Raw genomic sequence first — 25473 nt, forward strand, 5'->3', positions numbered from 1 at the left:
TTGTTGATGATGTCGTTCACGAGTCCTTTTCCTTCGGCTACGTTCCAAAATTTCGGAGGCAGCGTGTTGATGATTTTGATCAGGTAACCTATGCCCTTGTCGTCGTTCACGATGAAGTTGGAAAGTTTCGTGCTGATCATGTCCACGATGCCAACCTTCTCGTTGTAGAAATTACGGTTGCCTGCATTCTCTTCGCCGGCTATCACCAACAATCGGTCCACGAGTTTCCTAACGTCGTCCACCCAAACGAATTCTTTGGGTAACGTGTTGTAGCGTTTGACGCCGCTGCCTGTTTTGACCTGGTTCCAAATCGGTTTGATGAGATTCCTGTACTTCTTGCCGCTGCTCGATTTCACCCTATTCTGCGAGGCGTCGTTGTTCTGGTACAAGGCATCCGTCATGATCAGAATTTCCTTGTAACTTTGGTAATCTTCGTCGGTGTAATCTTTCGGCTGCTTTTTGGCAACGAGTTCCCACAGTCCCACCGTACCCGGATACCTGGTCCAACTATCCTTCTCGCCTAAATTAACTTTAATGTCGTTGCCTTCGAAGGTCACCTTCGATTTCCCAATCTTCCACACCACACCACCGCCTTCGTTGGTTTCCATGCTGGGATACAATCCGAACACTTCATCCTTGTCGAATTTCCCCGTACTCAGGTAGTCTCGTGCCAAAGGTCCCAACTCGATTTTATCCGAAGACGACGACGTGCTACCAATAGCTCGACGTCGTGCCGGTGCATCCTTCAATTCGAACGGCGTCGAAGGAATGCTCGAAATAGGCGTGGGTACAGCGTAACTTTTAGCTGCGAGCGGTACGAGTTCGTTGATCAAATTTTTATTTTGTTCCGTGACACTTTTAATTTCTTTACCTAGACCGCTGATGGCGTCGATCACAGGTTGATCCTGACGTTTCTTCTCTTCGTAGAATCCGCGATTCTCGGATTTCCAACCTTTGAAGCGTTTCGCGAGGTAATCGCGAAGCTTGAGATTTTCGTCCTCGATTTTTCGTTTCGTCATGACGTTATTTATATACGTCGTTTCTCACAACGTTGCAACGTTTAGAAAGTCGTTGATTTTGTTTCTGTATTTTCCGTCGTTGGGTTTCCTCGTCATGTCGATCGTCGCGAATCCGAAATCGTCACCGTTCCTGCAAGTAGAGCAGCAGCGTTCCGAAAATTGATTGTAGTTCATGTCTCCGCCTACGTAGTCATCGTACGCGTGCTTGAGGTTGGTGTGATCTTGACGAAACAAACATATGAAATTAGCGTTGTCGCGTACTAACTGTTTTCGAATTTTGGAAAACGTTTGAGCTAGGTAGAAGCAATCCATTCCTTTGTGACGACCTTGCGTGAAAAAGTTGCGAATTTCATTTTGATTTTCCAGGATGGCGTCGTCGAACACAACGACTGAATTTTCACGACAATCGTCGAGTGGTTTTATTTCCGATGCGAACGTTGCAATGTCCAGACCATCGTACAGTTTCATCAGTTGCTGGTATTTGGATTGCTCCAAACTTTTCGAGAACACGTACAGGTGCCTGTTCTTCCAATCTAACCAATTCGGTGCGAGGAGAAAATTGTCCACGAGCAGTGTCGTTTTCCCACACCCCGAAGGACCTACGATCAGACAGCGGATGCTGTCGGGAAGCAACTCACCGTTCTTTTTCTTCGTTTGACTTTCCGGATCCGGTAGACGCTTCACCACGTTCCACGTACTCACAAGATCACTTCGTTCGCGTCGATCCAACTCTTTTCCGGAAGTCCCAGCCATTTGACAAACAGTTTGTCACCTTTCCTACGCAATACTTTCTCGATGAGGTACGTGTCGGGGTGTTTCGTTTTAGAGAGTTCCTCTTCGTAAAATCTTCCTTTCAAAATCTCGCCGCTACTATCTTTTATTATATACGTGTGTCGGTTTCCGGGTAAACCACCGTAAAGAGTTCCGTGCTCCAATTTTTTGTGAATCCCTTCTCGAAGGTGCGTTTGAATTTGCTGATCCTCACCCGGTCTCCAATTTTGTATTTAGCTTTTTTTGTCGTGGGTGTGTACTTTGGACTGTAAACTGTAGAAATTAAACGCTGCTCGTCAGATTTCGTAACGTCAGCTGGCTTCATGCCTATCGTTCTGTGCACCGTATCATTATAGGTGTCGACGAGTTCCGGCAGGATGTCGACCCATTTGTAATTTCCCCGAAGCGTGAATCGTTTCCACATGTGTGTTTTCAAGGTTCGATTGAATCTTTCCACGATGCTGGCTTTGATGTGACTGAAGGTCGAATAATGTCGAATGCCATGTTTTTGAATAAACTTTTGGAATACGACGTTGTAAAATTCTTTGCCGTTGTCCGTTTGCAGAAACCGTGGTCGTCTGTCGCTTTCGCGAAAAATTAATTTGAATGCTTCCGTGACGCACGATCCCGTTTTCGCCTTCAAAGGTAGAGCCCATGCGAATTTCGAAAATGTGTCTATGACGGTGAGGAGGTACTTGTTGCCCTTGTTCCATTTATGTACGTTTTTCAAATTGCCGCTGCTCATCTCCACGAGGTCGCTTTGCCAGAGGTCGTCGATGCCCTTGGTTACCGCAGCCAAACGTTCGTAGTTGCGGCGTGCAGGTTTATGCAATTCTTCGACGATGGCTTGCCTAGACATTTTTTTGTTTAGAGATTACGTTTCAAGAGAAGCACCAGCGTGATGGGATTCAAAGAGGGTGGCACCTCGCTCGTGTTTTGAATGATCAGCTTATCGCCGGCACTCACGTCGAAAACGGTGAGATCTTCGTCTTCGTGTATTTCATATATGTTGCGCGTTTCGTTCCAACGTGCCAGAGGAATGTTTCCTGCTTTCTGGACACCACGATTCGATATTAAGGTCATGGTGGGAACGCTAGCTTTTCTGCCGTGAGACCAGTACGAAAATTCGTTTATCTGAATTGTCCCATCGAGGAGAAACTTGTAGTACGGATGATAAGGATGCAACATGTACAGTTTGTTACCTTCGACGAACGTGGAGATTCTCTGTTGATTGGGAACGCTGTTGATTTCGATGGCTTGCAAGGTGAACAATTTGGCGAATTTAGTGTCGAAGGTGACGAGATTACTGTGAACTTGTCCGAGTTTATTTTCGATGGGCAGCAAATGCTCGATTATGGTATCCGTTACGGTAGAAAACGATGGTTTGATTTTCACTTCCACGTTCAACTGCTTGTAGTTTTCGTTGAGTTCTTGCAACTTGGCACCGAAAGAGGCCAGCGTCGATTCCTGCGTGGATTCCAGCACTCCAACTTGATCTCTGATGTTGACGACAATGTTCTGAAGGTTCTCGACTTGATTCAATTTCGAGCTCTTCTCGGTAAGATCGTTCACGATGCTTCGCATCTCTGTAAACTGCGTGTGAAGGTCGGCGACGCTCTGCGAAGTGGGCAGCGTCGACACCAGCGAACTAATTTCGTCTCGAATCTGTTCCACGTTCGCCGTTTCCGTTTCCAATCGTTTCAGCATTCGAGATATGTTTCTTTTCAAAGCGTGCAATTCTTTGGAGGTGGGGAGATTGGCCACCCTACTCTCTAGATCGCTCAATGAACTTTTGATGTCGCTCGAATCGGATAGTGCCGTCACCGCCGTTTTCAATTTTTCCAAATCTTCGCTCGAAGGCACGCTCGTCCGTAACGATTCCAAGTCACCCTGTATGTTGTCGAGTACGTGATGAAAATGAGCGAGATTCGTTTCGACGTTCAAATTTTCTAAATATTCGATCTTCTGCTGAACCGTGCTCAACGTGTCTTGAATGCTCGTCAACGCTCTTGCTTCAGCGTGAATATTTTTAATTTCTTCGTTGATCAATTCCAAGGACGCCTGAAGCGTAGCGATGGTGGTTTGAATGTGTTCGAAATCTCGATACGCCTCCAATTGAATTTTTATGTTCGCGACGCTTTTACCGATGACCTGCAGTTCGTCCGACGATGGTAGGTTCGTCATTGTATCTTCCAAAGTCTGCAACTTGGATTTAATTTCTTCCAACGTGCTGGTGAATTCTTCTTGTAATTTGGAAACGACGACGTGCAAGCGTTCTGCGTCTATATCGTTCACGACGGTTTGAAGTTCAGAGAAATTCTTTTCTATTGCGGAAGTTCGTTCTTCGATTTCGAGTTTCAATTTTTACAAATCTTCATTTTTCGATTGAAATTGCTGTAATTTGGCCAAATCATTTTGAAGCGAATCCACGCTCAACTGTATATTTTGAACGCTGTCGTAAGAAGGTACGTCGACATAATTTTTTATCAGCGTCTTCAGTTCGGAATCGATTTTCAGAATGGGGTCGAGACATTGCGTTTGGAGCGTGGCGATTTCCGACTCTAAACTTTTGTTTAAGGTCTCCTGCAAAGCGATCAAATCGGTCCTCAACTTCTTAACTCGAACGTCCAACATGAGAATCTCTTCTGCATGGTCTACACGCTTGGTGTTGCCGAAAATGTCGTTAGGCATTTTTGGTTAACGGTTATTTATAATAGGATAGACGATTCGTAATTCTACGAAGAGAGGAATAAGTTTGTCTTAATCTCCGAGGAGTTCCACGTACAGGTAATCTCCAGCGGAAACATCGTACGTAATGTTAGAAAGCATCTTGTCGTGCTTGATTCGAAAAATATTCTTGCCGGTAGAAATTTTGATTTCGCCTGCGTTCACCGGATTCACGGTGATTTGAAGTTTCCCGTCGATCGGAATTTCGTAGAAATGTAAATTGTTATTAAAAACATAAAACATCTTGCCCACATCGTCATTCAGTTTCGTCCAAATGCTGTTGAGGTGAACAATCAGTAAACCATTAAGTTTAGATAACACGGAAGGTAAGAGGTTATTGAAATTTGGCGGTTCAGTCTCCATGTTGATCTGTTTGCGGAAGCCAAAAAGATTCATTGTTCTTGTTAGTTATTTAAGAATACGGTCAAAGTTTTTTTTTATAATAACAGGCAAAGTTTTTTTTCCACATGTATGTAATGCGTCACAATACGCGCGTGTGTGTGTGTGTGTGTGTGTGTGTGTGGCACATCGTTCCCCCGAGAGAGGTTTACAAAGGTCACGATATACAAACATTGCCGGAGTTGGAAAATTACGATATGGCGCATTCGCTCACCACTGTTGCCAGCCGTAGGTCTCTCTCTCTCTTCATCTTACAGCAACGTTGGCATCTCTATTTTTTTAGTTGCAGGTGGTTTGCCAACACACTCTAGTTAATAATGCTACATATTATACACACACACGCACACACATACTGTGTTGCCATCCACCCATCTCTCTCTTTTACGGCAGTGCCGGCTCTCCTTGCCCAGTGTGTGTAGGTTGGCAAAAATTGCTTTATGCACTGTAAGGCAAGCCTCAAGCAAAGTTGCCAGCTCCTTGCTTTAGGTTAGGTTAGACCAAGAAAAAAAAGTTGTAGGTAGGCTGTCGGTTGTTTAACTCTTCCCTCTCTCTCTCTCCTCTCTCTTTTTTTTTGTAAAAAGCTATGGCAAAAGCACCAGTAGGTTGGCAACCTTGCTTTATGCACTGTAAGACAAGCCTCAAGCAAGGTTGCCAGCTCCTTGCTTTAGGTTAGGTTAGACCAAGAAAAAAACCTTGGTGATTTTTTTCGAGTAAGGTGTTGGCAACACTGCGAGAAAATAAGGCTTATGCCTTACAAGAGCAAACCATTAAGAAGCCTCAAGCAAGATTGCCAGCTCCTTGCTTTAGGTTAGGTTAGACCAAGAAAAAACCTTGGTGATTTTTTCGAGTAAGGTGTTGGCAACACTGCGAGAAAATGGGGCTCATGCCTTACAAGAGAAATCCATTAAGGCGAGCCCCACCGAGCCCCATTTTCGGTTTGTGAACCGGGCTTATTGTACTACTCTCGTATATAACCTTCAGAAATTCCCATACAACCTCTCTAATGAATGAGGGGTTAGAGCTTCGCTCTCTCCTTCAGTGGATATATAAACCGATATGATGTAATCTGATTAGTTGCTGCAGATGGATTTTCCCTTAACTACAGTGCACTCTGATTGGCTATTACAGACAGATGCACAATTAATGTATGTTCAACTGATTTATTCGTCATTGTCTCATTTTAAGTATGAAAAAGCATTTATTTTCCAGCTAGGCACGTATGACTAAAATAGACTGTCTATAAGTCCCATATTTTCAAATTTTCAGGCCGAAGAACAAGAAAAGGGCATTTTATGTCAATTTCTCAGCCTAGTAATAACAAATGTGTTGTAAAGATTCCTTTGTTGCCCTGATCCTTAACTTATTGTAAATTCAATATATGACAAGTAATTTAAGCTTTTCGAACAGGCCTCATCTCCAGGAAGGCATCAACTCGGGGCAAGCCCTGGTACCTACCGACCTGTTGGGTGAGAATGAGTCAAGGCAAGGACTTCAAATACATTTTCTTACTCCCCACAAAATAAGCAGTAGTCAGGCTGGAGAGTTCAATGAACTCCCCGATCTCTAACAGTGATGTTAATCCTTCCTCCAGTAGGCTCATTCGCTGCTAATCAATAAGATCAGTTTTTATTAATGAGAGGTATTAGGGGCGAATTCAAAGTCGCAATAGCCATTTAAGGCAGTAAAGGTTTATTTTTAAAAATATATAAAAAAAACCTCTGCTTAACTGTTTTATTGAGGATTCCCGGGAGCGTTTCCCCTGTTGGGTTATGGAACCATTGGGAGTACTGGATGTGGATGTCTGCTTTGAACAGGGTCCACTTCAACCACTCGAACTTCTCGCTGGTCAGCTTCACCATGAAGCTGAAAGAGAGGAGAGAAATAAACCAATATATTGCTTAATACTTTAAAAATAACTTTTTCAAATACAGGGTGTGCATAAATTCCCGGTACCATTACAAAAAACCTAGATCGGAAACTACATGCAATAGAACGAAGTGAAAATGACTCAGGATTTGCAACCAAATGACCGTCCTTTGCGTTATGATTTCGCCAGTGCCCAGTGATTTATCCACACACCCCTAACACCCCCCCCAACACCCTCCAAAATTTTGCTAAACACCCCCCAAGCAGAAAAGTGGAACACACCCTCTACTGGGGGGGGGTGTAAATAAGGATGTTTATATCAACAATAGAATGACAATACTTCAACATTAATAGAAAGGAATCATTTGTAGCTGAAGAATGAAGAATGGACCTTTCGATCAACTAAAACCAAAGTGTCAAGGAAGGAGGGTGGAATGTGCAGCATGGTCATCATTAGCTCCCTTGACAAGACTTCGGTCAGCTCTAAAGGGTAGGGAAGGGACACTGCCATCTGGAAAATGTCAAACTGACCTCTCGCCCTCCTTCCAGGGAGCACATTCCGCGCACAGTGTTCAGTGGCGAAGCGTGCTGTCTCTGGAAGGGTAGGCAGAGGACGGAGCAGGGTTTGGGGGGAGGGGAAGATGTGATTTTTTTTAAACAGTAGTATGTTAAAATATAGCCCCTAGAAAATAAAAGATAACATATTGCCTGAATCTTATCTACTTAAGTCGGGATAGTGATTGTAAAGGATAATGTAGTGATTAACGCTCTCGCCTTATAATCAAGAAGTAGAAGGTTCGATTTCCCCTGCAGGCATTGGTTCAGATTCTACTTTAATCTAGTCTCGATTAGATATCTGAGAATAAAGGCGCTTCTGTCCAGAAGGTCAAAAGAACAGTGACAATGGGACTCGATATTCTGACCACGCGTCACCCAATGAGAAAGCCGTTCTGTCAGGCCCTAGCCATCTTACATTTGTTAGATTAAAGCTGCTCGTAAAAATTATTTGCTACTTCAATAACAGTATTGTAAATGTTTCTTGCATTACAGAAATGGTGGGTTCACTTGATCGTCACTTAGCGTTTATTTCTTTTTAATGCTGACCTCCGCGGCAGATTGGTTATAACAGCGTGCTACGACAAGGGCCTCAGGTTCGAATCCCCACCTGGGCATAGATGTTCTTCGTGAGTGTTCCTTCGTCAATGTCATCATATTATCGCTCATTCTCATCTTCCCAATTAGCCAAAAATGGCAGAAAGCCAAGTAAAATAAACTAAATCTATCAATCAATTATTTCTTTTTAACTTTTTTTATGCATATAATTCTTCTTCAACAGGCGACTTTTTTTTAAAAAAAATATAATATGATTTAGAAAATGATGAAATGCTAAATGAGAACACGGACTGTATAACACACCGACCAGAAAATTTCAGTAACATGGATTTTCTCTATACGTTTGCATTGTACGTACTTTGCCCCATTTTAAAAGTGGCGCGTTTTCAGTTAAGTCACTAATCATGAAAGGAAATTTCGTCTCAATATCCCTTTCCTCAAAGAAATAAAATACTTTCCCTCTCTGAATCGAGATTGGTGTGGGGCACATCCAGCAGTTAACACTTCGCGAAAAGCAGTTCCTCAAAAGACCTGAAAGCACCAAACTTAACACTGGTAACCAACTTGCATGCATTATTTGCAGTTAGAATTCTAATAATGCCTACTTTGATAGATTAGGAGGCCAGACTTAGAGGTGTTAGCAACACATTTTCGCTACATGTTAGCAGCTGGGTGTGCTCCGCTCCCGGCACAGCTCTGAATCTTCCATGGAAACACTGCTTCAACAAGCTCTGTACGTCCACTGCCTGCTTCGTCACGCGCTCGTACACGATCGGCACTCTTCGGAAGTCAGGGAGAGAGGGTGAGAGAAAGAAAAGAGGCCGGCCTCTCAGGTTACATTACAGGCGAACGCCCCTGAAATTATGCTTTCCCGCACGAATCACATAGGTTGTTATGGGACCAGCTGAGGCACTCTCGGGCGGGCCTCGCTGAATGCTCAGATACGGTTCCAGGCAGGGTTGCAAACTTGCGGTAATTATCGGAAGACCAAGAATTTCAGTTTTCTTTTATTAAGCGTCGTTTAATGAAATTTATAAGTAATAAAATAATCCGTAATAGACAAATATATTAGGGTAGGCTCTGCCTCCGCGCCTCATATGACGCGTCGCCACTGACAGTGTTGACAGTTCAGCGTTTGAATACCTTATATATTTCTTAAATACGTTACAGATTCGTAAATTCAATTATTCAACCCCTGAGTCAATGAAATTTACATTTTGTTGCATTTTTCTTTCGATTCTTTCATGTGAAAAATGTACGATAAAAGTAAGGGAAGAAATTCAAAGATACAGGTTTGACTCCTTGTAGTGAATTCTGTTACTATGGTTAGCAACACTATTTTCTGTAATTTGGCGAGATGAGTGATTTTGGAGCGGTAGAGAAAAGAACAGTCAAATGCCTTAGGTCAGTCTCAGTGTAGCATCTCCGTTCGTGTGTTGTCGTTCTGTTTAGTGTATAACAATGTCTGAAACTTTACTGCAAAACTGTCTGAAGAAGATAGAGAAAATGAAAAACCAGACAGAAAGAAACCGAAAGTGGTGAGTTGAAAATCAGTGACACTATATGTAGGTATAATTTCTTCCAACCGATATTTATAAAGTGCAAATATAAAATTTACTGACCGAGTATTCGATATAAAATGCAAGTATTTCATAAAGAACCTAAGTGATTCATTCACGTCTATAGTTGATGACCATTTTTGTGGCTCCAAGAGTTCTTACCTTTGCAAAAGAAATTATATACTATTAGAAAGAGAGTTGTAAAAGGGGAAGGTCCACGTGTGGTGCTTGCCTGGGCGCTAAGTACAAATGGGGTGCCGAACAAGCAAAACAGATAAAAATTGAAAAGCGTTAACGTCGTGGTGCCCTGTGAAATTACTGGCACCCTATTAAATTTAAGTTATTGTCAGTTTGCAAAGATATAGCTTTAGTAAAAATTGTCTTTCTCTTTGTATCTAGTTGGTTCCCTGACATAATGACAAGTTTAATTTTATTCAAGAAGTGTAAGCAGGCCCGTAGCTAGAGGGGGCCAGGGAGCAACTGCCCCACCCCCTGAGAGCCTGCTTTGTTCCCCCCTGTGAAAAATACTGAACACTTGGAATTCTCACTAATCTTTAGAATTACTCTAGCAACATAACAAAGACACTTATTGATTTTGTGATTTATGAAGGTGTGTGGGATTCAGTATAATGTCGTATCAGGATTGGGGGGGTGGGGGAATTTCCCTTTTTGGTAATAGTGATTCATGTGGTAGAGAGAGGGAGTGGATATTTGATTTTTGTTACTTAGAGTTGCTTTTCTGCCACTTATAGCTAATCGCAACAATGAATGATGACGTGAAATTGATGAAGAGACACTCATAAACAGTGCCGCAACCACAGGGCGGCAGGGGGCATTGTCCTCCCCCCACCCTCCCGACCTTGGACGGAAGTCCATTCTAGGGGAAGCAAACATTGAAGTAAAAAAAACAAGACTAGGAGAATCTAAGAATAGCAGGACAATTGGATACTCGCCCAACCCTGTGGCCGAGTGGTTAGCACATCGCGCTGCGACGCCAAGGGCCCGGGATCGAATCCCGGTCTGGCTTGGTTGTTTGTGAATGTTCATTCATCAATTTCATCATTTCATCACTCATCCCCATCTTCGCAAATTAGCCAAGAGGCACAAAACGCGAAGTAAAATAAACTAAATCAAATCAAATCAAATGAAACAATTGGATACTCATGATGGAATTAGTTTTTACGAGTTCCTTGCATTTCTCTTCGAGACGGCCAAGGGCACTTGCAAGGGGCAATTGTCCCACTTTCGATTTCAAATTTTATACAAATAAAAATACGTTTCGTAAAATTTTCTTGCTCGCCTCGCTCGCAATGTTTTCTGTTCTTATAGTCCAAGTTCAGAGCTATAGCTATGGGGCGGTGGGAGTCGGCTCTGGGAGTCAAACGATCTATATGAAAGAAAAAAATGTTAAAGAGAATGCCATGGCGCCCCGTAGGAATTATTTGCACCCTATTAAAACAATTTCATTGATCAATCAAGGTATTCCTATTTGTTTGTCAGGTGTCAAAACATGTATTTCAACTATAATATATTACAATTCACACAATATTTTGCAAAATGGTTAACGTAACCAGTAGGCAAACATTATCAGTAGTGATGCAAGGGACCCATGTTTTAGAAAGTAAAAAAAAAATGTATTACAAATTTTTACACAATTCATCAAAGTGTAGATAATATGTAACCATTATTATTTAATTAATTTGATTTTTCTTGCATAACACAACACAATGGTGTTATTGAATTCTCGTGAGATTCCTTTGTGCGGAAAAATTTTGCATACGGGAAACTTGAGGGAATCATTAAATCATTAATAAGCATGATTTATAAAGGACTCCCTTAATCAGTTCTGCAGAGAGGCCCATTAATCGTCTATTAACACTATCAACTTGTAAATATCAAGTAGATACAGTCCCTATTAGCCTATTTATGTTAAACTTTATATTCTTTGGCAATCTAGAAAGGTCATTATCGAAAAAATGCCATTTGATGTTGCTCGAAGTTTTTTTTTGTCCTTTGCAGTTTCAAGATATCATCCCTTTTCTGTTACTTATCTCTTTTGGGGGAGGTGTCAAGTGCCTCTGTGTACCCTGCTATATCTGCCAATGCGACACAATATATTAAAAATTTGCCCCTCTAGGATTGACTTTGCCCCCCCCTTACAAAGAATTCCTGGCTACGGGCCTGACTGTGTAAGGAATTAAACACAAAAGAAATTTAATTTACATTAAGTACCAAATTTATATTTGACCATAGGCGCACCAGTGAGGGCACGACGGCGCTTGCCACTGCCTGCTGGAAAACGTGGAGGGAGAAAATTTGTTTGGTTCATTGTGCTCTTTGTGTTGGATAGTGAAATAAATGCTATTCAATTTTCAAATAATTGAAAATAAAGCATTGCCTCAATTTAGAAGTGAAAATTCCTTGCCTTCCTTTTGCAGTTAACATGCCATGCGTTTATTTGCACATGTTATTTCGTTTTCTTTTAAGGCAAAGAGGTATGTGACTCCTAATTCCCTAGAGTCTCTCATTTAGTATTTGAAAGATAAACTCTCAAAAGCTTCCAAAGTTTTGTAAGGGTATAATTCATATGCATATTATTCATTAAACATAGCGACAGTATCCCATGATGTTTACTCTTTACAATCTTGCTTTGCTCGTTCGGCGTCCTCTTTACCTTACCACATGCCCCCTGCCCCCTCCTGTTCTAACAGTTCTAACAGTTAGAAAATATGCATGTATAATTTTAATAGTTCTATGTAGCGAGTGAGTTCCAAATTCTGCTGGTGTTTTCAAATCTCTGTTTAAACGATGATTCACAAACTGAAATAAAGTAATGAAACTCGATATATTTAGAGCATGGCCATGAAGACGTTAAACATAGTGGGAAGTTGGGATGCACGTTTGATAGGTACTTGATATTGCATTTGAACGAAATCGGTCAAGGAATTTCATATTGAAGTCTTCAACGAACGAGTAAAGCAAGATTGTAAAGAGTAAACATCATGAGATGCTGTCGCTATGTTTAACTAATAATATGCATAACCAGTTTGCAAAGAAATAGTTCTAAAAATGTTATTGCTCGTTTCGCTGGCAGTGTCATAATTTATTTGTCATATTATATCTGTATTTATTACTACAACTTCAGACAGGCAAGTGCGGCCACACCCATGCAATGCATTCTCACTGATATTTCAACAACTTCGATTTACCCAATCACTCTACCACGGCCTACAAATCATCTTTCTCCTTTTCAGCTCCCAAAGCATGCAATGCATTGCCCGCAAATATCGCTAGTGTAAGCAACCCATTAAATTTCAAAGGTAAAATAAAAGATCTGCTGTTAATGGAACAATGACGGAGTCGGGGCACATACTGAAGGTATCAAGTCACTCACTATAAGGAATTGTATTATTGTATTATTATTACTATTGTCTTTTGTATTTCTAGTTACAATTTTTTTTGTATGCAACTAATTCCTATGTATTTCTTTCTTTCTTCATTTTTTTGTATCTGTTTTTTTTTTTACGTTTAGCTTACTGCTCCATAAGTTTATAATCATCTTATATTTATTATCATATTGACAAGGGTTAGGTGGCAGAGGAGCCCTTGACTGAACCTCGCCCGCTGAATAAAGAAAATGTATTATTATTATTATTATTATTATTATTATTATTATTATTATTATTATTATTATTATTAATTGGGCACCCACAAGTTGAACTCCGAGTTACACCTACGGCAAGAACGATACAAAAACAGTTAAAAAATTGCGCAAGTGTTCCTAATTTCTTTATAACTAGCTTAAGAATTGCATGAAATGATTCCTGGTAATAATATGTTAAAGTTTTGTGTTTTTTAATGTCATTCCTTGTGTTTTGTCTAACGATTGATTAAATCAAGTACTGAACATTATCGGAAGGAAAGCAATACTCGAAACGTTAAACTGCAATGTTAACATTAATCTATTTTCCATCTTTTCCTGTATTTGACATCTTTTTTCTTCTGAAATGTTACGTGAAGGGAAGGGAGGGGGGGGCTAATCTCTAAAAACATCCATGAACAAATTGAATTAGGGCGAACATTTTTAAAACAGTCCAAAATATGCACCTAACTTACCCAAACTTACACCCCCAAAATTTTCCAACCCCCCCCCCAAGGGAAAAATCCTAGATAAACCCCTGCCAGTGCCACGCTGTATTCAATAGACGAAGACAACGACTACCTTTTCTGGCAGGTGAATATTCCGTGGTGGACCTATTCCCTGGCCACCGCGCTCTCCTGATATCACACCCTTGGATTTCTTCTTCTGGGGGTGTGTCAAAGATTGTGTTTACCGCACTTCTGTTCCAGAAGTTGCTACTCTTCTAAGAAGAATAACGGAGAGTATCCTAACTGTTACTGGTAGATATGCTGGGGCGTGTATGGGCAGAAGTGGATGACCGCCTTGATGTTCTGAAGCAAGTAAAGGGGGCGTATATTGAGGCGTATAAACGTGGAGAGTTGTAGCTCATTTTGCAGCATTGTTTTATTGCATGTAGTTTCCGAGCTATGTTTTTGTAATGGTACCGGGACTTTATGAACACCCTGTACAGTCATGGACACTGCTGGGTTGTAACAACCCCATTGTAATCTAATGGTATCATTACAACCCAGAAATGTCCGTGACTGTACATCAAATCCTTTTTTGGTATACGGAGTGAAAATTTTGGAAAACGCTAAAATGACAACGTCGCTCTCGCTCAGTACAGCAGAGTAAAGCGAGAAGAAGAGAGAAGAGGAGAGAGAGAGGGAAAGAGAGCAAATGGAGAGAAGAGAAAGAAGGTACGACAGAAGGTGATAGGGAAAGAGAGACAGGAAAGGGAGAGAAAGTGGAGAAAAGAGAAAATTAGGAGGGGAGAGAGAGAGAGAGAGAGAGCAAGAAGGAGAGAGTGTAAGTTAATTCTCTATGTGGTTGTATTGTTTTCCATGTACAGTGAGTGTAAAAAGTATTCGTACATCTGAAATTTTCAATTTCAAACTATTTTATCGCAACAGTTTCGATCACATAAAATCAAAATTACATGAAGAATTCAAGTTTTGTTTTCCCCTTTTCTTGTAATATGAGACTATTAAAGCATAACAAAATGTCAGATCATTTTAATTGTAACACCTACAATGCATGCTAAAATTATTTATTAACGTACTTTTTAGTTGTTTCGTGATGGCCAAAGACATTTCCATAAGCATCGAACCCTTCCACGGTTCCATTGAATTGGAGAACTTCTGGAACGCGTTTTTCCAGCCAGGTGTCGAAATCCACAGCTACGTATCTGGATGCTGTAAAAAAATACAAGAAAACAAGTTACCGACGTGCAGAAATGTCCCCTAGACTCCTTAAATTTGGCACTATAAAGAAATTCATAACGTAGCTGAAAACGCTTGTATTTTTTTGTGAATAAGATTAAATACTGATCTTTCATCTTGGTATGCTAAAGCCACTCCGTAACATAGTATTTTTTTTTTAATTTGACCTATAAAATTCAATTTGAAATATTCTTACTCTACCTAACTTAAGGTGGTGGATGTGACCTAAAATAGGTGTCCACTTTTATGCACAGGTAGGCTGATCGGGATTGGACCTACAGTTTAAAGTGGGATTTGGACACTATGTGTATCCACCGGTTCCCGGGAGTCCCTCGAAATTCTATCCTCTCATGTAATGTTTACATCATCATAAAAGAAACGTTTAGAAGAGAGAAAAGGGAGATGAAGTGGTAGAGGATGAGAGAAAAGAAAAAAGATCCAGAGAGACAGACAGAGAGAGAGAAAGAGCAGGAAAGATAATAAAAATAAAGAAGTGTGAGAGAGAAATCAATAAGCGAGACACATTTAGTGAGAAGAAAAAGAGTTGGACAGGATGTAAATATAGAAGAGAAAGAGAGAGAGAGAGAAGGAAAGAGGAGAGCAATAAGGAAGTGTGTGTGAGAGAGAGAGAGAGAGAATGAAGGAAAGAGAAAGAAATGGATGTAAATAAGGAAGCTAAACAGAGAGAGAATGATGGAAGGGAAATAACAGAAGATTGACACAGAGAGAAAGAAATAGAAAGAAGAAAACGGTAAGGGGAACATAGAAAGTAGTGAGGGAGAAGAGAAGTAAGACGAAAGACGATGATAAAACTGAGAAAGGAATATCGAAATTGGCAACCTTCGCCACGGTTCCTGAATTGACAAACTTCGCCACAGTTCCTGAATTGGCAACCTTCGCCACAGTTCCTGAATTAGCAATAAGCTTACAAATATACCGGAATGAGTTCCTAAACATGTAAACTTAGAAAATGACGATTTAACCAGACACCCATTCCAATGATCTAGCCTTCTTGTAGTACTATTGCTATTGGCTGAAAAAGCTTATCGATCATGCTAGCAATGGGCAATTCCATTGTTACGGGTGTGACATTCAGTCAAATTTACAAATCATTTCTTAATTATTTTCTTAACACCTTCAAATATGTAGGTGTATCAATTCATGTAATTTCATTTTCCTTGATGAAAGTTATGTAATTTCAGAATATTCTTCGCTAATCTTAATTTTTAGCTACAGAAAATACATTTTTTGTAATAGAGTGACACTTCTGAGACATGACTTGAGGACCTTTCCCAGTCTATATTTTCACACAGCAAACTTGACTCGGCTTTTAAATCTTTTTAGTTTCTGAAAATATTACTACATACTTTTTTATAAACCTTTTTCCCTGTGAAGGGTGTGACACCATTCACAGAATAATGGAACAATGCAAAGGCTATGCACACGTGCATACGAGAGCGCTCTTTCACAAATAGTGCGGGTTGCCCAGGCTTGAATAGTATCTAATGCTACAAACACGAGTTAGAATAGAAGCATTATGCAACTCTTACCAAGTATCTTTTCTCGTTTTGGGTTTCTCAGCTGAAAAAGAAAAAGAACGCCAATTAGGGTGTGACTTATATATAAAATTAGCAATCAGTTGATGTTATTATCAGTATAAATTTATTATAGCGAACATTTAGTTAACAAGGCGTTCAGAGTAACTGTTCTATTGCATTGTCATGCACACAATTGTGAACAAATTGAAAATGTACTCAATTCTTTTGATGAAATGTGAGTTATGTCTGTTTTAATTTGTGTTTTAAGACCACTTTAAAAACATATAGGCTAACCAGAACTGGGCCTACAGTTTAAAATAGGATCAGAACCACTTGTGTCTCCACCGGGTATCGAACCAGGGACACCTTGGTTACAAGGCGACGACGTTACGACTGCGCCATCGTGATGGCATAAATGTAACATCTGCTACACGAAGCTTACAAATTAATTTGCAAAATTATTCTGGGGAAGTTTGCACCTTGGCAGTGAAATATACATTCACTGGCCTACGTCACTATTCTTCCTACAAGCATTGTGTGACGTAAGATGTCTCCAGACAGGTAGCAGAAAGGCGGTGTCGGATAGGGGATGAGGTCGAATAGGATCTGTAGAGAGTTTGGAAATGGGTCGTGAGTAGTAAATTAGTCGCTCAGTGGCTTTGTGGAAGCACTATGGCTATACTAGATTCTGAAGTAATTAATTAAAAGGATATGAGCTATTCTCTGCCCATTGTTCCGTACCATGAAGGCACATACGTAGTTTAGACTTCCACACGTTCTCGAGTCTTTGAGATTTGTTTTAAGTCTACTTTATGTACAGATAGGCTGATCGGGACTGAACCTACAGTTTAAAGTGGAGTGTGAAACAGTGTGTGCCTCCACTGGGTATCAAACTCGTGACAGGCTAGGTAGATCCAGTTCCGCTTTGCGCAAGGTCATTGTGGAGGGGTGGAGGGCATGTGAAATCTCGTGTGGCAGTCAGACACCCTGTCGTGGACTTTTAAAATATTGTCCATGTAGTACAATCCTTGTTGCCTCCATCTCTTTTTCGGTGCTTCACTTGCACTTCAAGACAAACGAACACCCAGGACTCCAACCCGAGATCTTTGGTACCGTAAGGAGCTTTGCTGACCATTCTTGTTTGCCACTTATGGCTATTGGCGACGATCAGGATGGAGTTATTATTAGAAGAAATTGAAGGGTCACTCACACTCATGCTCAGACCGGGATTCGAACCCGGGAAGGAAATCAGAAATATGTAAAGATCCCGGCCCCCAAAGGCCTGTCAGGGTGAGTGGGGCCCGGCACATGTCTACGGCGCCTCGTGAGGAACGCAGCCCTCCTAAAAGTCTACTATCCCACTTGGACACCGGCCTTCTCCTAGGGGGTCCTCCATGGCATGCACGTGTGGTTACTGGAACTCTACAATAGCGTGTGTGTTTTGCAAGCGGCGTCTGCCTGTGTGGCACTTACCGGAAATCTCATTAGAAGGCGAAAGTAGAAGAAAGGAAAGCTAAGAGATTTTTAGCGTAGTAGAGGAGAAAACATGTCACATGCAATGAAGAGGCAGTAAGAGCCTCCAAAGTTTAACTACTATTGTGTCACTGCTTTCATCATTTTTTAGTTTGAAGTAAAAAAAAAAAAAATTCCTCATGAATTTCATGGAAACATGTTTTCATTTTTTCCCTGAATTACCAAGAAAGTATTTCAGTGTAAAAACATATCGTAATGTTCTTTACGTTAAGTACTATTTTCTAACATTTATTATTGAATTATTATTGAAAGTTGAAATTGTTGTTTATTGGCAACACTGTAGGTGAGTGGCGTGACTTTGACTGGACTGTTTTCGTGGCGGGGACTTGAGCAACATGACGAGCGCAGAATTTCCCTCGAAGAAAAGGGGGAACATTTGTATGTGTTACTAGTTGATAAGCTAAACGAATCCCCTGCAGTAAGTACCTTAGTATCTTGTATCTCTCAACCAAGGACAAATCTTATGACAACATTTACACGAAATTTAGAAATACTTAGTACAATGACATTCTAAGAAAACCCGAACTCAGATGCAAAAAGAGCTATTCAACTTGTAATACTGAAAAAAACTTGACAAATTTCTATTGTCCGCTCAACTCAATGACGGTGTGTGCCGAGAAATGTGATCTACCTCCAACTAAAAAGCGGACGAAATTAACTCTACTTCCCATTGCTTCAGGTTATCATAATTTATTTAACAATGGTCAGAGCAAACCGACGACAATAGAACAAGCACGGTGGATAAAAATCATGATTTTTATTTAAAAATTTAAATCGATTAAAAAATAAATAAAACACTCTTAAGATTGCTTGTATGGTTTTTGGTACCGTACATATACACATGTTTTTTTTGTTTTCTTTTATAGAAATGCTTTTTGTAGTAAACGGCCCTATAAAATATTCGAACACTTTGATTAAACAAATAAGAAAATATATGTAAATATACATTTTTCTGTTTCTGATACTGTATACCTACATGAATCTACTATGGAATTGTTTGTTGAGTGTGTTAATGAAACTGTAATAATTTCAGTAACTTTTCTTCTAGTGTAACTTCAACAGTCTGGTTGTAGTCTATAATTGTAACTTAAAATATTTTTTAAAGTATTTGGAGCTAAATTTTGAATTCTTTTTAATATTTTTTTGCAAAACATCAGCTGCCATGTTTATTTACAGTTTAATAATAATGACACTATTTTACGGTTTAACATGATTAGTATTCTAGGCTATATATATGTCTACAAAAAATGTTTCATATTTTTGCCAATATAAAGTATTGAATTTTTAATCAAGAGAAATTTAGATACGTTTACAGTTTACATATTACATTTCCTTTCGAATGAGCTTCACACCATCAGTACATAGATTCTGTTTCCTTTCTTAGAGCCTAATAATCACCATTAAATGATTACGAGATTAATGTACTTTCGCCAAAAGAGATTCTGATATCTACAATATACTTATGTGCATTATTCTATAATTTTTTTATTTTAAGTTTTTTTAAATCATTGATTTTTTAAAAAAATATACCTGATTTAAATCAATCCTCCTTGCGAACAAGTAAACAATAGGTTATTTAAAAATAGAACTTCAGGTGAGAAGTAGATACAATTGTTTTAAAGGTTAAATAGCCGCTCCCAAATCGAACACTTTTAAGTGGCAATTGTTCTATAGTAACGTTAAGAAGGTACTCATATATAATGTGTGGGTGGTATGTACGTACGTACGTTAAGAACATCCCTGGCAGGTATTAAAAACAAATTCTTCTGCCGGGGCTAAAAACAATGGGGGGGATCCCCGGCATACCCCCCGTTAATTGCACGCTGATGGGATGGCATTTTAGTGGGTGTCGTGTCCTTTGCGCCCAGGCTTCTTATCGGTTCATTTCCGCCGTAACATATGTCAAAACCTTCCTCGGCTGGTTTTCCCACAATCCAGAGTGTCATCACCGCCGCGCGCACGTGTGCTTATGGGCACATGGTGCTTAGTGCATAAAGTGGACTTAAAACATAAAATCAAACGTGTGTTTATGACGATGCACAGCTGTGTTTACACTGAAATGTTAAACCGATCCAGAGAGTCAAATATGACTTTTCTTTACTTATATCAAAAGACGTTGCACAGGATTACTTGTATCAATTTTATTCCACAACAGAAAATACATAAATCAGTATCAGCCTATTAACTATTAATCATTTATTGTTAATCGTCAAAAAACATAGTAAATACACTATTGTTAAAATATTGAAAGCATTCTACAAGTACTACGTAAATGTACACTTTGGAAGCAACATATATGTGCCAGTCTATTACACTTAATTATTATACACTACATAAAATCGTCAAAAACATTATAAATACAGTGTAATTTTTTTGCAAACATTATATAAGTAATAGCTACGTATATATAAACACAATATTTCGATACACTTGCACAACAACAATACAAACGTTATTTGAATTCTTGTAGGTATGCAAATGCTCTAAGGCATTCCACGCGTTGTTTCTATCATTTCCATATTCTCAGCCATCTTGTCGTCTCTCTCAAGTCTCAGTTTTACATAAATACTAATTTCCCAATGTATATCCCTCATGTATATTTTCATCATACATTCACTTACCAACCACCTTCCTTTTCAATCGAAGATAAACACAGCTGGAGCTGCGCAACGTCATAAACACACGTGCGCGCGACGGTAATGACACTCCGGATTGTGCGAAAACCCACCAAGGAAGGTCTTGACATATGTCGCGGCGGAAATGAACCGATAAGAAGCCTCGGCGCAAGCAACACGGACTCATTTTAGTGGTTTTACTTTATATATCAGATTTACGTGTTAGGAGTTTGGGTTTCGTGGGTGCATGTGGGCAGTGGCGACCCTTTTCAATCCAACCTGTAACACAAACCCGACCTTACGATATGGATGACGTCAAAAAATTGCTAAGAAAGTGTGTAAATGTTAAGGAAAACTAACGTACTCAAAACAGTAATTTCGGAAACTGCCACGGAAAGTGTTCTACCAATGATTCATCGAAGGGTTAAGCTTGTGCTCCGTGTTGGTAGGATAGTAGAAATCGATGTGTTACGAACTTACCGCCTCCGGCAAATGTCCTGCTGGGCCTATTTCTTGACCTTGAACTGCCACACCACCGCCTGTAAACTGGAGTAATTAATTAATTAGTAATTAATAGGGAATAGATTTTAAGGTGCAGCTCTTTTCCAAAAATTAAACCCGTATTTACATCGATCGTTTCAGATATGTATTTTGGGACATGAAATCAAGTAAAATCAACACACTTTGTTGCACCTTTTTTGTATTTTTTCGTGAGATTAGCACATTTATCCCCTCTTATATGTTCTGTCAAAAATTAGACAAGAATAAACGATTTCATTCTTCTTGAAGAGCTCCATAAAATCCTACAATCTCATTTTGTAGAGCAGAACGGGAGCTATATAATGGTATAATAAAGGGTGTTTCATAAAGTGCGCAGGTTTTAAATCGCTTATCATTTTCTTGTTTGAAGGTTGGTAACACTGTTCTTATCATTTTCGTTCTCTTATCATTCCAATTATTAATTGAGCATTTTTTTTTTTCAGATCTTCAGTTGAGTTGCCATGGAGCGGTTCACTATCGAGCAACGCGTTGTTATTTTGAAAACACATTACAGAAACGGGGAGTGCTATGCAGAGACTATGCGGTAGCTATGCATTGTTTGCTTAACGGATGTTTATTCCTGGCACTCCGACAACAATAGAAAAGTACGGGAAATCACATATTCACGGTATCCAGAGCAGTCCACTCCCCGTCTCTTGTTTTCAAAATAACGACGCATTGTTCGATAGTGAACCGCTCCATGGCAACTCAACTGAACATCTGAAAAAAATGCTCAATTAATAATTGGAATGATAAGACATAACGAAAATGATAAGAACAGTGTTGCCAACCTTCAAACAAAAAATGACAAGCGATTTGAAACCTGTGTAGAGTGCCACACACGTAAATTTGCCGTTGCGTAGAAACGAATTTTCGTTTCGTCTCCCTCTCTCTTAGCATCATGTGTTCTACCCTGCTCGAAAACCTTCGCTATTGTTGCCACATTGTCATTCCATTCCTGGACACACTCGCGCAAACATCATTGAAAACAATTGAATAGCGCTCCAGCTCGCGGTTCTCACCGTTCGGTAGGGACGCTAATGTGGCAATATAGCACGGCGTAGTGCTTCTTTTATGCAGTGCATGTTCATTGGCTAGCTAGTAACTAGTGTTGCCAACTGTAATAATGAAGCACTATTTCTGTCACGGAAGGGGAAAGCAGGTAAAGTGGCGGTGAGTTTTGTTGGATTGGAAGCACCATATTTTTATTTTATACTAAGTATTTGACCGGTTTGACGTTGTGTGCGTGTATTGCGTGTGTGTATGTAAAAGTGTGTGTTTGCTAATGAACGTTAAATTCCATAATGCCTCCAGTTCTGTCGAAGTTGAAATCAAAAACCTTGCATAGCCAAGCTCGGGAAATTCTAAGCAACGTGCACGAGTTCATGAAGGAGGAAGCCAGTCATGGTGTTAGCATCCCAATAAAGCATTTTGGCAAGAGAGCAGCGAACAGCAGCAACAAATTATTCATATTTCATAATTTTGGAATTATTCAAAATAAATAAATTATGTGGCTCCAACATCATTTCAACTCTGGCTCCGGCACGTGTTCTTGTAGAAATTGCATAGAGGAGGCTGTCATTTTTGCTGCTTAATGCGATACATATTGTTTTCTGTGTTAAAATTGCCATGCTTTGATGGGTGACCAAGTTCATAGCAGGGCCGGCGGAAGGGGAGGGCGAACCGAGCGGCAAAATTTGAAGAGAAGAAAAAAATAAGCCTATTGAAAACTGTGATCGAGCGAGATATTCTTTTGCGCTGAATAGTATTGAAATAGCATAAGAAGTCTCATTATTTATTTTATATTTTGATGTTTTAGTTAGGAATATATTGATTTTCAATTTTCCGTTGCTGCGTAATGACCGGGAGGGGGGGGGGGGGTCGAAATAGAGCGGCATCTGCCGCCACCTCCCAGGGAGGCAAAATGACTAGCGCCGGCCCTGGTTCATAACAAAAGAAAAAGCCGCGCAGCTTATCGTCTAGTGGCAGTATATGTACTTGTTATTGTTGTCGAAGCCGGCATCCTTTGTAAATGTACAACAAAGGCAACCGACTGTCGCAGATCTCAGAGAGGAAATAATAATACTGTTTGAGGAGGAGTGTTATGGTGCAATTGTAGCGGTTTAACACGTTGGCATGTTATTATCTGCCGTTGCAGTTCCATACCAGTGTATACGGGTTTTGGGAGTGAAAAGTTAGAACGCCACCAGTGCATTAATGCAATGAAAAATAATATATACGTATATATTTTTTTTATTTTGTTTGAAATCACTCAAATAAGGAATCGTATGAAGAAGTCTTCTTTGCAGCATTTTTGGTAATTTTACTTATGTGTTAGTTCATATTTTGCGAATTTTTAGTTCATACGTATGTAGCTACATACAAAGCCACTTGTTAGTACATATTAATCCTAGTCCTGGTATAATGCATGACGTTTAAAACTCAACGTTAGATAGACCTGAATTCTCTAATTTTATTGTTGTACGTAACAGCTGTGCATCGGAGCACTGCAGCGATTTTTCTATCTGCTCCATTAGCAACACTGCTTCTTTAGTTGTTTCGCGCATCGCACGGCAGAATTAACTGTGCTGGACTCTACTTTATGAAACACCCTTTATAATCATTGCAGCCCCCAATAGTTCCCAAGATAATGTACAAAAAACCCGAGAGAGAAAACACAAACTTCAACAAAACCTATTCAGCAGAACCACCGTTCTCTCTGCGGTCCGCGCTCATTATATATAGAAGGCGCAGAAAAAGAGAGCATTGAATCAAGGCATTTTATCAGCACCTTTCTTGCACTTTTTTAAAAACATTTTCAGAACCTTTTTTTTTCCCTTTCCCGACTATTTACTTGTAACGTCATTCTCAAGTACAGTGATGAATTCAGGGGGTGACCCGGGGGCGATCCCCCGAAATAGATAAATTACACAACTTTCAATTTCAAAGTTTGCATAACTTTGTACTGCCAATTGACAACATAAATTTGAATTTCCTTTCTTTTTTTTACTTGTTTGCTAAAGTTTATGGCTATTTTCAAGACTGTTTTTAACATGTTTAAAAAAATGTGTACAATTTTCGGAAGATATAAAACCATGAGCCTCACTCCATCGTCTTGCACCTTATTTTAAACAGTTTTTACTTCAAAGTTTTTTGAGAGCACAGATTAAGTAAGACTACAGTAGTACCACATTCCCTGACATTCGCTACGAGACTCGGCGGCAAGCGGTCCGGCATCAGCGCTTGTCTTTCCCGGTGCACAGGGTCCGCTACAATCGCTAGAGTCGGCTATTAAAATTACAGTACTAACATTGACTACAGAAGGTGTTGAAAATGATGTCCCTCTGCTGCAACACATTTCTGACAATCTCCGAAGGAAATTGGCATTTACACGTGCAAGTTCGTCTACTGTAATTCTCCCGATTTCTGGTACAATACTATCTTTTAACTCACGGATGGTGTGCGGATTGTCTTTGTATACTTTATTTTTTAGATTTCCCCATTTTTCTCTCCACTTTTATTGAGAACTGACCCTGTTACTCTAAACGTTTTTACGAGGTTTAATATAGTGGTCCTATGTGGAACGGGAACACCAGGAAAATTCGTTGCAATACGTCGTCGCACTTCTCCACAATTCCTCTTTCCGAATTAACACTCGACAAGATAAATCCTTTGCTGTAACGTAAACGTTTGTGGTGCCATATTAAGCCACAATCTTCAATACACGGACACGACAAAACACAACTTCCGAGGGAGGATTATACTGGCGTCAGTCTGCAACGTCAACAGAAAGGGAAAGAGAGCGAAGGCAGGGAGAGCGAAAAAAAACAGACTCTAGAGTGCGACTGTCGCGGAAGCCGTTCACCGCGAAAGACAAGCTCTGACGCCGGGCCGCTTGCCGCCGAGTCTCGCAGCGAATGTCAGGGAATGCTCTAGAATTATGTTCTTACGGTGGTGTGATTTATTTTGGATAGGGAGTTAATGTAGATGAAATAAACTGTTATACGTTGAGCTACTATAAACGGGATTCTTTCAACGGCGAATTATTTTCTTTAGAATGTAAAACTGGAAGCCAGAATGTCACTTTTTTGTGACAGTGACTTATCGGCATAGAATTACTGCAACAATACAACTTCTCTGCTATCTATGGTATTGTTGGGTAGAAATTATTTCACATTTCCATGCCAGTAATGTGTCATATTTCAATTGGAGTTTCTTGTCTGTTTACCTGGAACTAATGCCCCACTGAACGAGTGTTTTCATGAATGGTTTATGCACAAGTGCAAGAACGCTCTTTTAGTACAAACTCTGAAAGCTATATTGATTAATAAGGTAAACTTTAATCACATGTGTGTTAACTTTTACAAACTGTAATTTGAAAAGAAGGATGTTCTGAAGGAGATCCATTCATCAGCAAAATATCAATGCATGACTTCTAATTCTGAAACAC

The 25473-nt window shown here is 39.9% G+C and overlaps 1 protein-coding gene across 1 annotated transcript in view; it reads right to left on the reverse strand.

Annotated features, from left to right (window-relative positions):
* Window positions 1-25473, reverse strand: part of LOC146003543 (uncharacterized) — a 45058-nt gene that overhangs the window by 18500 nt on the left and 1085 nt on the right. Inside the window, exons 2-5 of the mRNA XM_083141837.1 lie at window positions 20964-21029; window positions 16348-16378; window positions 14638-14770; window positions 6644-6779 (exon numbers count right to left, since the gene is read on the reverse strand). Coding sequence (XP_082997963.1) covers window positions 6644-6779; window positions 14638-14770; window positions 16348-16378; window positions 20964-21029 — 366 coding nt within the window. The remainder of the gene's footprint in view (window positions 1-6643; window positions 6780-14637; window positions 14771-16347; window positions 16379-20963; window positions 21030-25473) is intronic.

This window comes from Lepisma saccharinum, chromosome 20 (genome assembly GCF_977018435.1).
Source record: "Lepisma saccharinum chromosome 20, izLepSacc3.1, whole genome shotgun sequence".
Taxonomy (NCBI): Eukaryota; Metazoa; Arthropoda; class Insecta; order Zygentoma; family Lepismatidae; genus Lepisma; species Lepisma saccharinum.